We start from the raw sequence: 15,200 nt of genomic DNA, 5'->3' as shown, positions 1-15,200 counted from the left end.
ACTGTCAACCATACTGGAATTACCCTTACTAATTTGTATGCTCTGTCATTCACTATCCTGTACTTCTGTGTATTAAAATAGATAGGGAAAGCATACACAAGAATCCAAGCTTGTAATGTATTGGAGAACCAGGCTGAATAAAGAAAATACAGAGGATAATTGGAAAAGAAAATTGAAATAGAGTCTTAGGATAGATCAGCAGTTAACGCAAATGTGGATACTAAAATTATATTAATAAACATAAGGAATAGAATGTTATATGGTGATAGAAAAGGAAAAGGAATAAATATCACCATTACTAGTTTTGCTCCTGTGTCCCCTTTTCATTTAGAATGTAAATTTCTAATAATCTAATATTTATGTTAAAAAACTTCTACATTCACTTTTATATTAGTGGTTGAGAGTGTTCAGCAAGTGGGCGAATCATCCCTCTTGTCTCTTGATCTCGTCACTTAAGATTCAGTGTCACTGCACCCTGCCACTTTGATCTGGCCCACACCTTCATTAACCAGGTCCAACATTTGCCTTTATTGGATTTTGCTCCTTCTTACACAAGTCATTGGGTTGTGGGTGTGTGGCCAGGTTTAGTCTGCGTGCGCCTTGGGTTAGTGGGGATGTGTGTACCCTTGGACCTTAGGATTAGGTTTGAGGATAGGGCTGGTCGAAGTGAATTTGGGTTTGGGAGAGATAAGGTTGTGAAGTTTTGTGTGGTGAGGATGTGGGGCTTTGGCGGATAGGTTAGTGTAGTGGCTGTAGCTTTGTGGGGGTGTGGCCAGGGTTAACCGGGGTGCACATCGGGTTAGTGGGCGTGTGTGCCCCATTGGACCTTAGGGTTAGGTTTGAGGGTAGGACTGGCGGATGTATATGTGGGGTTGGGAGAGATAAGGTTATGGAGTTTTGCGTGGTGAGGTATGAGGTGCCATGACGGATAGGATAGTGTAGTGGATTTACTTTAACCTGGCTCATGCCTTTCATTATCGTGGTCCGACACCACTTGGCTTAATGAACCGGGTGTGCACTGGGATACATCATCAGTAATTTTACCCTCAAAATTACAGGGCAACAGTTATACCAGTGCCTAAGAAGAATAATGTGGGCTACATTAATGACTATCGCTCGATAGCACTCGGATCGACAGTGATGAATGCTTTGAGAGTTTGGTCATGACTAGACTGAACTCCTGCCTCAGCAATGACCTGGACCCATTGCATTTTGCCTCTCATCTCAATAGGTCAATGGCAGACGCAATCTCAATGGCATTTCACACAGCTTCAGACCACCTGGACAACAAAAACACCTACATCAGGATGCTGTTCATTCCCACAATCCTGATTAAAAGTTGCAGAACCTGGGCCTCTGTACCTCCCTCTGCAAATGGATCCTCGATTTCCTAACTGGAAGACCACAGATTGGTGATAACGTGTCTTCCTCACTGGTGATCAACCTCAGGGGTGTGTGCTTAGTCCACTGCTCTACTTTCTATATACACATGACTGTGCGGCTAGACATAGCTCAAGTACTATCTATAAATTTGTTGACAATACAACCATTGTTGGTAGAATCTCAGGTGGTGATGAGGGGGTGTATAGGAGTGAGATATACCAACTAGTTGAGTGGTGCCACAGCAACAACCTGGCAGTCAATGTCAGTAAGACAAAAGTGCTGATGGTGGACTTCAGGAAGGGTAAGGGAAGGGTGAGACGAAGGAACTCATACCAATCCTTATAGAGGGATCAGAAGTGGAGAGAGTGAGCAGTTTGAAGTTTTTGAGTGTCAAGATCTCTGGGGCTCTAACCTGGTCCCAACATATCGATGTAGTTATAAAGAAGGCAAGACAGTTTCTATACATCATTATGAGTTTGAAGAGATTTGGCATGTCAACAAATGCACTCAAAATCTTCTATAGTTGTACCATGGAGAGCATTCTGACAGGCTTCGTCACTGGTATGGAGGGGCTACTGCACAGGACTGTAAGAAGCTGCAGAGGGTTGTAATCTTGTAAGCTCCATCTCGGGTACTAGCCTACAAAGTACCCAGGACATCGTCAGGGAGCAGTGTCTCAGAAAGGCAGTGTCCATTATTAAGGACCTCCAGCACCCAGGGCATGCCCTTTTCTCACTGTTACCATCAGGTAGGAGATGCAGAAGCCTGAAGACACACACTTAACAATTCAGGAACAGCTTCTTCCAATCTGCCATTCGATTCCTAAATGGACATTGAATCCTTGGACACTACCTCACTTTTTTTTAATATACAGTATTTCTGTTTTTGCATGTTTTAAAAAAAATCTATTCAATATACATATACTATAATAGATGCATGTGTTTATTTGTTATTATTTTTTTCTCTTGTATATTATGTATATTGCATTGAACTGTTGCTGCTAAGTTAACAAATTTCACGTCACATGCCGGTGATAATAGACATGATTCTGGTTCTGATATTGCATGTGACCTGTTGTACTCTCACTTGTCTTATTTTCCTGTTAATGTTTTTACACTTATTCATCTTGATCCCCGAGTATTATTATTAGCTTGGCACGTAAGATGTGTTTCCTTTATCTGTCTTATTATTTTGAATTTCCGATTTTTTTTTGTCATCCAAACAATTCCAGGTTTTGAATGGCTTTCTTTTCCTGTATTGGCAAATGCTTAACCAGTGCCTGCAGCTTAAACTCTGTTAGGGCCTATGTGTTGTTCTAGTTGTAGTTTTGTTCACTTGGGCTGGATTTGCCTTCTGCTCTCCAAAACTATTCTTTTGTCATTTGAATATGTTGTTCTTTTCCCTTTTTTTGTAGTTACACTGATGCAAATGATTTATTTTCTGATTACACTGATTGGCCTCCTCTCAGATATTAATGAGCCAGCCTACAGAGAGGAAGTCATCTCCCTGACACAGTAGTGTCAAGAAAAAAACCTCTCCCTCAACATCGCAAAATAAACGAGCTTGGTTGTGGACTACAGGAGGAATGGAGACAAGTTAACCCTTATAGACATCAATGGATCTGGGGTCGAGAGGGTGAACAGCTTTAAGTTCCTCAGCATAAACATCATTGAGGATCTCACATGCCTTATGTATACCAGCTGTGTGGTGAAAAAGGCACAACAGTGCCTCGTTCACCTGAGGCGGTTGGAGGTTTGGTATGGACCCCCGAATTGTAAGAACTTTATATAGGGGCATGATTGAGAGCTTCCTGACTGGCTGCATCAGTGCCCGGTATGGGAACTGTGCTTCCATCAGTCGCAGGACTCTGCAGAGAGATAGCCCAGCACATCTGTAAATGGGAACTTCCCTCTATTCAGGACACTTACAAAGACAGGTGTATAAAAAAGGCCCAAAGGATCATTGGAGACCCGTCACCCCAACCAGAAACTGTTCTAGCTGCTAACATTCGGGAAACAGTACTGCAGCATAAAAATCAGGACCAAAAGGGTCTGGTACAGCTTCCTCTCCCAGGCCATCAGACTGCTTAATTCATGCTGACGCAACTGTATTTCGATGTTGTATTGACTATCCTGTTGTACATAATATTTATTATAAATTACTATAATTGCACATTGCACATTTGAACGGAGATGTAATGTAAAGATTTTTACTTCTCATGTATATGAAGGATGTAAGTAATAAAGTTAGTTCAATTCAATTATGATAATCGTTTCACTAATTGTTGGCTTTTCATGTGCCACTTCATTCCACAGAACAAGCTGAGCAAGATTTCTTTCCTGCTTGAACTGAAAGCATACTGATCAAGAATGTTTTCAGGAATTACTCTCTCCAGACATTTCTTGGTTATTTAGAGTGTTCAAAAATTAGAACTCAATGTAATTCTTGAATCTTTTTGAAAATTAACTGCAGTTATTCTCTTATCTGCTTCCCATTATTTGATGGGCCACAAATTTTCTTGCTCTTCCTTTGTTTCCTGACCAACAATATTTTGTCTTTAAACCATGAAGAATATTATCTCTCTAAGAAATGGTATAGTTGATTACTAATGACACCAACTCTCTTCCCGGCTCATATCCTTCTTTCTTAAATACCTTGCTGCCATGAATACTAATTCTTTGGTGAGCTTGTATAGGCCTCCTCTCATTTATTATGACTATACATAATCCTCCAAGTTCTAGATCTCCAAATTCATTTATTGTTTTCAAACACAAGATAGTGTCCATATATTATGGTTCAAATTAATCTTCTCATTTTACATGCAGCTCTTTGATGTGATAAAACACTATGTAAAGTCTGTCTTTTCAGTTTTGTGGCACAAATTTATTGAACTTCAATTTCATATTTATCTTCATTAGGCAAAGGAAACAATATCAAATATACCAAAGACAGATACAGCAAAGTGTAACTTTCGAATAAATTTCCTTACTGTCTCATCAAATGCTCCAAGGATAAGTAGATCAAAACCATTTCTGTACCCCCATTTAAAAAAAAATGTCCATTGATAGATTCAAAGATTTTAGCTTTTTTCATTCTACACAAATAATTAACATTGACTTAGTGTGGACTTGTTTATTTTTAGGCATCTTCTGGCCTCAGTGAGTGAAATTGATAAAGTAGTGCTGAATTGGCAATATTTTGTTCTACAAAATTGTGCCCAGCAAAATAATGTTGGAATTGTTCAGATCAATTTCCGGTAGAGCTTAATGAATGATAAGACCAGGGCTAGCTTTAAATTTAGGATTCAAAAGTGAAAGTATTTTGATGAGGTTCAGACCAAGTCCAATATATAATCCCGGTAGTGCTGGTGAATCACAATTAAACACTTTTTTAATGTAGGGATCTTACTGTTCATACTAACATTTGAATGACTTAATGTGAGCTGTAAGTTGATCAGCAGTAGTGTATATACAGGCATGCAGCTCTCAGATTCTCAGTAAGTTTGCTACACCATTGAGATTTGTAACCAACAAAGATTTGTTGGCTCTCCATTATTATTAACTTAATTGAGCTCATCTGGAGTAGTAAGAGACAATTTTAACACCGTTAGCCTGTGGAATGGAAACCTGTTCTTGATTATTATCAGCTAACTAAGCTATTCACTTATTCCCACTAGGAAGGAAATTTGTTTATCATATGACAAAAGAATTGTAATCAGCCATGGAAATGTATCCTTCTTATTTGTATAGCTTGCCAGCACTCATTGTTCATTCTTCTGAAGGTTACCTGACTGGACCTGTACAAAGGAGCCACCAGCTTTAGCAATACAAGAGAAATATTTAAAGCAACACTTAGTCTTGGTGCCAGCTATCAGTGACTAATAGGAGGATAATAGAACAAGCTTGTATGTACTAGTCATCAGGATTGTGGCACTTTGATTCGTAGATTGTACTTCACAGGATACTTAGTATTTATCCAATCACACTTCGGCAGAAACAGTGAAGAGCAATGTTAGAGCATGTAAACTAAAATGAACACTGGTGAACATAGATTTTCAGTTAATAAATTAGCTCTTACAAATTTAGTTCTAATACAATTTCCCCTTTTACTATTTTTAACTTTCTAATGGTATGAAGTGAAGATAAGGGCACTGATGGGGGAGTCCGAGATGGTATTTCAATTTTTAGTACACCATCCTGTTCTGTGATTGTCACCTCAGGCCTGCTCAATATGGTTGTAGTTTCTTGTGGGTGATTGATTCCATCTTCAGAGTTGATGATGTTGCTTGGGCCTTCATCCTGATAGGAACTGTGGTCTTCAGATGATGAAGGTGAACATGCTGAAATCTTTTTGAGAGGATTGGGAGGTTGCAGACAGTCTGACATGGCCTTCATTTGAGCAGGAGAGGGTCTCCTGTAGCCCTTTGCCAAACTAGCTGCAGGTCCTGTCCGTTCTTTAATCGACTGCTCATCAAAGCCTCGATTATACAGGGTTGTTGCACTGCTGACCTATACATGCACACATACAAGTAAAAACCAGTTAACCTAGAACTGAATGCCAAAGGAAAACGAATTTGTATGAACAACTATGCAACAGTCGGCAAGACTTAAGTGGAGATCAACTAGATTCCTGCGAAGTAGAAGAAATGTTAGTCAGAATTCCATCACAAAATCACAGTCCTGAAGATCTAACTAAATTGTACCTACATCAAAGTGGAATAGCTTATTATTAGTTTAGTGAATAGCAGCATATCACCCATTGTATAACTGTGCATTTGTGATGCAACCAAATACTTAAGGAATGGTTACTCAAGCAATACCATAGGGGCAGAGGAAAAATACCAGGGAAGAAAATAGTCCTTAGAATAAATTGGATATAGCTCTCAAATAAGAGTATGTTAGCACGAACTGAGACCATTTCTATCATGCATCAGGGATGGTGTATAAAAGATGTAAGATCACGAACAATGTAGTTCATCTGTATCCTGTCATGTGTAGTTGAAGGGAGTAATTCTTTGCCACAGACTACTGCACTTGCGTAGTTTTGATTTATTCTCTGGATTGAAAGGAGTAATGAAAGAGTAAAGTCGAAGGCAGGACTGTTGAGGTTAATAATCCAATTCCAAATAAATTCTATTTAAATCCATTCAAGTACCATTTTAGCAATGAACCTCAACTTTATAAACCAGACCTGGAGTATAGTTGTCAATTAACTTTCCTGATTCTGAGAAATAGGAAATGAAAATGAATATGAATGAAATTGGTAGTTTAATTGGCAATCATAGAGACGTCTATATGCGGATTCCATTAATCATCTTTATCAACTGAAAAAACTTTAGAACTGGCAGAGTGGATGACTGGCTATTCAAAATTGTTTAATGTTATTTCCTGTACACCAATGTAAAGCAGAATGAAATAATTGTTACTGTGATCTGATATAGCACAAAAAAGATAAAGAACTCAATAATTAAGAAAAAATATGATAAATATGAATACATAAGATGCCTTATATACAGTACATCAATTCTATATCCATAAAGTGACGCTAGGCTGTACAATAAGGTGACTGACAGGATGCTGCATAGCCTCCTCTCTGATGGGAAACAGTCAATGAGCAGGGTGGGTGGGATGTTCATGATGTTACTTGCTTTCTCCAGCACCTTTTTATGTATTTGTCCTTTGGTGGGTAGGTTGATGCTGGTGATGCATTGGACAGTTTTGACCACCCATTGTAGAGCCTTCCTGTCCAATGCGGTACAGATTCCGTACCTTCCGTAGTGATGCAGCTTGTCACGATGCTCTCTACTGTGCATTCATAGAATGATGTGAATATAGATGTGCAAAGTCCAGCTCTCTTCAGCCTCCTCAGAAAGTGTAGGAATTGATGAGCTTTCTTGACTCTGTAGGATATGTTCTAGGACCATGAGACATTGTATGTGATGTGCACTCACAGGGGTTTGAAACACTTACAGTTTCCATTGCTGTGTTGCTGATGTAAAGGGTATTGTGAGTGGCGTGAGTTCTCCTTAAGTCAATAACTATTTCCTTTGTCTTGTTGACATTAAGGAAGAGGTTATTTGCCGGGCACCTCACTTGTCCATATCATGATATATGAAAATAATCTTTATGTGGTAGAATTAGTACCAAATTGGTTGGATTTGTAGAAATAGCCACTTGGGATTTTCAATTTATAACGTGTATACTGAGTTTAATTTTAGTGAATGACTATCTTTTGGACATAGCCTTGCTGAGATTTGAGTTTGGTACTGTGTATGATCTGACCAGGATAATTAATTACACTCTGATTAGACCTTCCAAGGCTTCTTTCAGTCACAAAACTCACAAATACCATGATAATCAATTGCACTATAAGATTTTCCAAGGTTTCTTTTATCCTTTATCTACCAGAAATGTCTATTGATTTCCAATAGGCATCAGTGGAAATACTATTTGAAGTCCACATCTGAAGAAGATGGACTTGATAATAGAAACTCTGTAATAAATAGTAGCAGAGAATATAATGGCACTGAATAAAACCATTTAAATATCATCAGGTAATGACATTACCCATGGGACAGTGTACACATAGCACTATGCTTGTGGTAAGTTCGTATGTAATATCATCGCCATGGAGTACCACTGTGCAATGACTCAACAGCTCTGTGTCTGTGGAGCTTCAAGGTACTATACTTGCTTCTGAGGCATTGGTAAGTAGTGTCATTCTTGTCATGCATCACTATAATGAAGCAATGAAGTGTAGCAATGTGTGTGTAAGATATCTTCATGCACTGCAAGTTCTCACGGCACCTTTTCCTGACAGTGAAACATCAATGGCATAATTTGGCCAAGTAGCCTCATTGTTTGCTACAAGTCTAGTGATACATCAGTACTATCTCAATAAAAAATTAAATGCAGCACCATACTACAAGTTATTATGTGTTATATATTATAATACAAGTGGATACAAGTTAAAGCATTTGAATTCCACTAGTGCCTTGATGCAACTACAGACTTTCCGTCATCACAAAGAAGTCTGGCTGGAGGTTCAATTAATCAGCTTCATATCGTCTGATGCATCTTAGAACTGACAGGGTGGAAGCTGGCCTTATCCTTGCCCAGAGAGGGATGGGGGGCTGTTAGGTAGAGGAATTAGTTACTCATTGCTTGGAGTTACAGAAAGTCACTCCAAGATTGATATAGGCCAAGGGTCGGCAACCCGCGGCTCCGGAGCCGCATGCGGCTCTTTGATCTCTGTGCTGCGGCTCCCCGTAGTTTGTTAGTTTTTGAAATGTAATTCGAAATTTGAAGATTATGGTGATCCTGTACAATCTAAAAATGTTGTGGAGACCCCATTTCCTGGCACATCCGAACCGGCTCACAATTAGCCACCGTTCCGGCTAAGGGAGATAACCTACGGGGGTTTGTGAGTACGTGTCTTTTGGAGCATCCGCGCCCTAGGGGAAGGGTTGAGGGAGGCTTTAAATCAAGGCTGTTTAGTTCGAATAAAGTTACCTTTGACTGCAGTGTCTTTATTTTAGCGCTGCGTGTAGCACTACACTGCTACAACATGTTTTTTATCGCTATTAATATACATCATCACTGCCAATGCCTGACACCCGCCAGTGCGCGCTTTCTTTTAATTCTTCGATCCAAGGTAGGCTAACTATGGAGTAACCTTCAACCCAACGTCTTTTTTTCGGAGTTCAAAATGTTTTTGTTGTATGCAGAAATGTAATTTCGTTTTCTCTGCAGGAGTTCATCAATTTCATAAATGCAACACATTATAGTTTGTTTATACATAGCATAAAGGCAAAAAAAAAACCGTTGTATGCAGTGTTATTTCATTTTAAATGTCAAATGGGTTTTGTGGCTCCCAGTGTTTTCTTTTCTGTGGGAAATGGGTCCATATTGGCTCTTTCAGTGGTAAACGTTGCCGACCCCTGATATAGGCCATTGCTGATTCTTGTGTTCTTGGGAAGTCTGGACTCCACCACAGTTGAACAGATCAAACACCCCACATGGTGAATTGTACACTTAGCCAGTACTGTTTACCCCCCTAATCCTCTATTACAGAAATATTCTTACTTTCAGGTATCAGGTGTATTGTAGATGAGTTTAGAATTACTGAAATGATAGTAGTAAATAATATTTCTGATTTCTTACCCTTCCGGAATGCCCTGTGTGGTGTCCTGATATTCCTGCTGCTTCGCATATCTCTTTGGAATATCTTTCCAAAGTGTGAACTCCTATTACTTGTTCTGAGAATTGCATAGTACCCAGCATGGGACGGCGGTAGAATGGGCCTTCACGGGGAATCATACTGAGGTAGCGACGCAGCAGAGAAACGATACATCTTGGGTTTGGGGAATCGGCATATTGTCTTGTTTGGACAATTTTCAGCTTGTCAAGACTATCTTGAGGATTACTAGGTCTGCCAGTAAACTCCACGTATTCACTAATCATGTCACAGCTAAATCTGAACTGATCAACTGTTAGTTTATGGTGGTCCTTAGCTGCACACAGAGCAAAGACTTTGCAGACGTAGAAGTAGGCAGCATAACTGTAGCTTTTTGCATCACGGAGGTGAAAGACCACTTGCCATAGCCTCTCTTCATCATCCTCCGTGTATGGCTGTGCCTGTTTCCTTATCAGCCCAATGCCTAATCGCTGTAACTGCTTCATCCGTTTATCAAGGGTGGCTCGGAACTCGGCAAAGTCTGGCTTCAGCTTGTTGAAGAAATCAATATCCGATCGCCTGCAGTTCTCACGCAGGTGTCGAAGGATCGAACAGCATAGGAGGCGGAGAGAGTTGGGAGGGTATTCTGAACCATCTTGCCTCCGTACTTCGAGCACAAACTTGCACAACCAGAAATTAAGTTCATCATGAGTGATTTCATAGCAGAGTTCGGGCACATAAAGGAAGAGTTCATTGCGCTGGACTCCTTGCTCCATAATGTAGCTGTTGCGCGTTTTGCCCCATTCGTCCCAAACTCTAACTCCCCAGGCTGTTGCTTTTTTTGTGTTGTATGGAATCCCACTATCTTGTTGTAGAGTCAGCAGCCCCTTCTCTTCCATACTGTGTTTGCCAGGCTGGACTTCGTCCTCTTCCTTTGTCAATAAGCAGTCTTCATTGTTGTCTAGATTGGGCTCCTTTTCCTGTTTAAAAGAGGTAGCAATCGGAAACAAAGAGGCTGCCAAGGCCCTCCTATCTTTCTCGGCAACTTTAGGATTGAACTGATCCATTCATCAACGGAAAATTGAACTTTAAAATGGGCAGATAAACAAAGAGAGAAGAGGGAAAGAAAACTGCTGCACTGAGACTTAAAACTCAGCACTGGGGCTGGGGGCCCCCCGCGGGGTGTTATCAACAACAGCTGTGTGTTAACTGATATACCCCTGCAAGGCGAGGTTTAACCACTATTCAGCTGTATTTGCAGAAATGATTCCCAGAGGCATTCCTGGTCACGTGAACAGAGCAGAGCTGTCAGGCCTTGGCAAGGGTTCCTCTGTTCTTGAAGGAAGTGTAATGAAATGAAATGCCAGCCCTCATCAGACCTCTCATTAATCATCTCTAATGTGTGTTTATTGCAGCCTGGCAAGGTAGAAGGCTGTATGTGCGTACAGAAAGGAGATGGGTGGGAGTTAAACAAGAGTTGGCATTATATATTCACTGCTTTCTGTATTGCTGCGGCCTAGTTCATGAATGGTTCTTGTTTTGCTTCTTTTCTGTTCTTTGGATTTGTGGGGGAGGGGTTACATGAAGGAATGGAGAAATGGATAATAGTTTTTCTCCCTCCAGCCATTTTTCTCAGCTTTCTATGATGCTTTTATTAAAGTGTTTTGCATGGTAAAAAGCACAGTGCTGGTGAATGACTCATATTTAGAAATAATTGTTCTAAATAATTTAGTAACAGGTTCAGGCCAGATAAAATCATTTATAAAAATATTAAAATATAGTAAAGTGTATAATCTGATAACTGGCTTTGTCAAGCATATAGAATGCTCAAAGTCCAAATCCCCCCAACTGTGGAGTAGAGTTTTTATAAACAAGCAACATGACAGTTCTTGATCAAACCAGAAAAAGTCAGTTCTCCCATTCCCAGTTTATTCCGAAGGATCTGCACCATTTGTGAGGAAGGAGAAGAGCTGTGGTCATTGAAAACTCATGCAATAAAATTCAGTTTTGAAGCTCAGCAGAATCAGAAAATTAATACAAGTCATTAAGAAATTACAAGTCACTTCTGCACCTCTCCTAAACACCCACAAATGCTATTTAATTCTATACATCTTGCTCCCATTCATCAGTACACTCCCCCACAATCATTTTGCAAAATGACAAAGGAAGACACATACCATTTTAAAGAAACAGAACGTGCTGTCCAGTTGATGAGCAACACACAAATGTGGTCAGGCTGGGCGAAGTGGACAGTTCATGTTTCGGGTTGAGACCTGACATCTGGATTGAAAGAAAGCGAGGAGAGAACCAGTCTAAAAAGGAAGGGGTGGAACCAAAGCTGGCAGGTAATAGTTGGATCTAGATGAGGGGGTAATAGGGAGGGAGAATGGTATTGATGTCAAGAAGCTGGGAGGTAATAGGTGAAGGGTTGAAGATGATGGAATCTGATAGGAAAGGAAAGTGGATCATGGAATAAATGGAGAGGAATCAATGGGATGAGTGTGTGGTTGATGGGGAAAGGGTTGGGGAAGGGAAAGGCAGGATGGTGTGTGCTGATGGTCAGGCAGAGAGAGAAAAGAAAAAAAAAAGCAGAGTGGAGTGATTATTGGAAGTTTGAGAATTTGTTGTTCATGACACCAGGTTGGAAATTCACCAGGCCGAATATGAGGTGCTGTTCCTCAAATCTGAGGTTAGAGGAGGACGTAGACAGACATGTCAGTGTGGAGAATGAGAGGTGGAATTAAAACAGTTGGCCACTGGGAGACCCAGCTGGCTTACTGGTTGTAGTGAAGGTGCTCGGTCTTCTCCTTCCCTTACCCTCTCCATCTGCCCATCATCCCCACATTGATGGCTTGTAACTGGGCTCCAATGTTAAACATGCAGAAGCACAAGCACATCTGTATTCTGTGGTTTGAAATCTAAGATTTGAATGAACTTGGTTCCAAAGTGGAGGCAACATAGGACAGAGTTTCCCATTTATCCAATAAATTAGCACCAATTGCAAAAAGAAGCTTGCTTTACATATTTCCTTTAAACATTTTCCCTCTCTCACCTTAAAGCTATATAGTATGTGATATTTCTGCCATGAGAAAAAGACTCTCTACACTTTTTATGTCTCTTACAATTTTATATATTTCTATCATGTCTTCCTTCAGTCTTGCAGAGAAAACAGTCCAAGCTTATCCAAGCTTTCCTTTAACTAATACTCTTCAATCCAGGTAACATCATTGTAAGCCTCTTTTGCATCCTCTCACAAGCTGCTACATCCTTCCCATAATGTGGCATTCAGAACTGCATACAATATTCCAAAAGGCCTAACCAAAGACTGCCTTTTTTTTTTACTCAGTGCCCTGACCAGTGAGGGCAAGCATGCTGTGTACCATCCTTGCCACCCTATCCACTTATGTTGCTTCATTCAGTGAGTTGTGGACTTGCACCCCAGGTCTCTGTATGTCGGTGCTCCTAAGCACCTGCCATTTACTATATACATTCACATTTGACCTCCCAAATGTATTATCCAGCAGTTGTCTGGATTAAACTCCATCTGCCATTACTCTGTTCAAATTTCCAACTTATTATGTGTAATATTATATTCCACCTTATTATATTCTATGATAACCTTTGGTATTATCCACAACTCCCCCGATTTTCATGTAGTCTGCAAACTAACTCATCTGATTGCCATTTTCTTATCCATCATTTAACAACAGAGATTACCAAACAACAGAGGTCCCAACACTGAACACCAGTGGTCACAGATCTCCAGTCTGAATAACAACCCTCCAGCACAACCTTTTGTCTTCTGTGGTCTTCTTCTTGGACACTTTGCTCCCAGTGGGGCACGAGCCATTGATGACCTCCCATCTCCATCATCCTCTGAAGTTGATGGTATGGTTGGAGCTCATCAGTACTCTGCAATCCATTGTATTCGCTGTACAGGGAATTGCCTTATACAGCTTCACCAGAACCCTGTTGGCCGGCCTCACCCAATTCACCTCTTACAATGGGAAATTTTGTATCAAATTCATGAAGTTTGAAGAGATTTAGTGACACCAGAGATGCCAGATGTACTGTGGAGAGCATTCTAACTGGTCACATGACATTCTAGTATAGAGGGACCACTGAACAGGATTTAAAAAAGCTGTGGAAAGTTGGAAACTCAGCCAGCTTCATCATGGGCACCAGCCTCCGCAGCATTGAGGACACCTTTAAAAGGCGATGCCTCATAAAGGTGACATTCATCATTAAGGGCTCCCATCACCCAGGACATGCCCCTTTCTCATTGCCACCATTAAGGAAGTGAGATAGGAGCCTGAAGACATAAACTCAACATTTTAGGAACAGCTTCTTCCCCTCAGCCATCAGATTTCTGAATGGACAATGAACCCATGTACACCACCTCTCTTTTTCTTTTTTTTGTTCTCACTTTGGACTAATTTAATTTTTTAAATGCAGTGGACTCCAGTTAATTTGTCCATCGGTTAACTGGGACAGCCGTTTATTTGGAACAACTCCTAAAGAACAAAAACTAATCGAGGAAATAGCCATAATTTCCTTCATTTATTTCGGACACTATGCCATTTAATTGCGACAGGAGACTGTTGCCAGTAACAGTTTCTAGCTAGCACCAGTTGCATGAAATTTTGTGGCTGTTTTAGAACAAACAGTTTCTAAATAATGTCAGCTGCTTGTGTTTGTGTTCAAAAAGTTGTGATTTTTGTCACTGATAATTGGTGAGAAATAATCAGTGAGACAACTTAGAACTTTTTTGATTGCTGCAGTTTGAAGTGTTCAGGCTTGAAAATGCCAGGAATGGCCAAAAGTAAAAATGAAGTGATTTCACTACTTCAATAAGTTAGAGCCTATGAAGAATTTGAAGATATCGGCAATCTTCTTGAATGTTACAATGAAAATAAAGATTTGGAGGATACATTTGTTGAAAGCATTGTACGAATGCAGTCCATTATCTGCACTAGGTATCTGCCCTAATGTTGCTCAGTTAATCAAAAGAACATGGCAACATGTTAGTTGTCATCTCTGACAATGACAGCAAAATCTGTTGGAGAGCTGTTAAAGTGGAAGCCATTGCACTGGCGCAGTTCTGTTCTCTGGGCCCATTGGTACAAATAGACGTCACAAAGTGGGATCTTCCTTTAATACGGTAGATAACCGTGACTTCTTCTGTGCCATATCATGCCCTTTGCTCTCCACAAAGTGTTGCTGAACTGCCTTCTTTGCCATTGAATTTTACTGTTGATCTCATCTGCTCAGTCCGCTGGAGCTGCCTTCGTATGCTAGGATAGGCATATTATTATTTCACTGATGTATGAGGCCTATCTGCTACCCTCACCTGGTATTGGTTTGCTTATCGAAGTGTTGTATCATGGTGTGGCTGCTGTTGCATGCAAACAACTAATTGGAGCCACAAGTGAGAGTTGAATGTCTGATGGGGGCCAAAAATAAGTGAGTTGCCTTGGACACGACAAGCTCCTTCGTCAGAGATGCTACCCCTTCTTGGACGCCCCATACATGGCAGTATACATTGGATTAATTCCTCTGTTGGTAACTATTAGGAACAACTCCACAGTTTTATAGCATGGAAGTAATATTAGTAGTGTTCTAATTTATTATGTTTTTCATTT

The 15,200-nt window shown here is 40.3% G+C and overlaps 2 protein-coding genes across 2 annotated transcripts in view; one reads left to right on the top strand and one right to left on the bottom strand.

The window, feature by feature from the left end:
• The window catches only part of bmpr2b (bone morphogenetic protein receptor, type II b (serine/threonine kinase)), a 280,508-nt gene that overhangs the window by 128,502 nt on the left and 136,806 nt on the right, over window positions 1-15,200 (top strand). The window lies entirely within an intron of this gene.
• Window positions 4,265-10,919, bottom strand: LOC132392869 (uncharacterized). The gene is made up of 2 exons (XM_059967373.1): window positions 9,546-10,919; window positions 4,265-5,891 (listed from the first exon to the last, which is right to left on the bottom strand). Exons 1-2 carry the CDS (start codon window positions 10,623-10,625, stop codon window positions 5,457-5,459), a joined length of 1,515 nt encoding a protein of 504 aa, XP_059823356.1. The 5' UTR covers window positions 10,626-10,919; the 3' UTR covers window positions 4,265-5,456.

This window comes from Hypanus sabinus, chromosome 4 (assembly GCF_030144855.1).
Source record: "Hypanus sabinus isolate sHypSab1 chromosome 4, sHypSab1.hap1, whole genome shotgun sequence".
Classification (NCBI taxonomy): Eukaryota; Metazoa; Chordata; class Chondrichthyes; order Myliobatiformes; family Dasyatidae; genus Hypanus; species Hypanus sabinus.
Note: the sequence above shows the minus strand (reverse complement) of the source record. Positions and strands in the feature narration are given on the sequence as shown.

Coding starts and splice junctions, on each gene's coding strand:
- LOC132392869 (XM_059967373.1), bottom strand. CDS start 10,625: ATGGATCAGTTCAATCCTAAAGTTGCCGAGAAAGATAGGAGGGCCTTG. Junction 5,892..9,545: donor ACACAGGGCATTCCGGAAGG/GTAAGAAATCAG, acceptor GTGCATGTATAG/GTCAGCAGTGCAACAACCCT.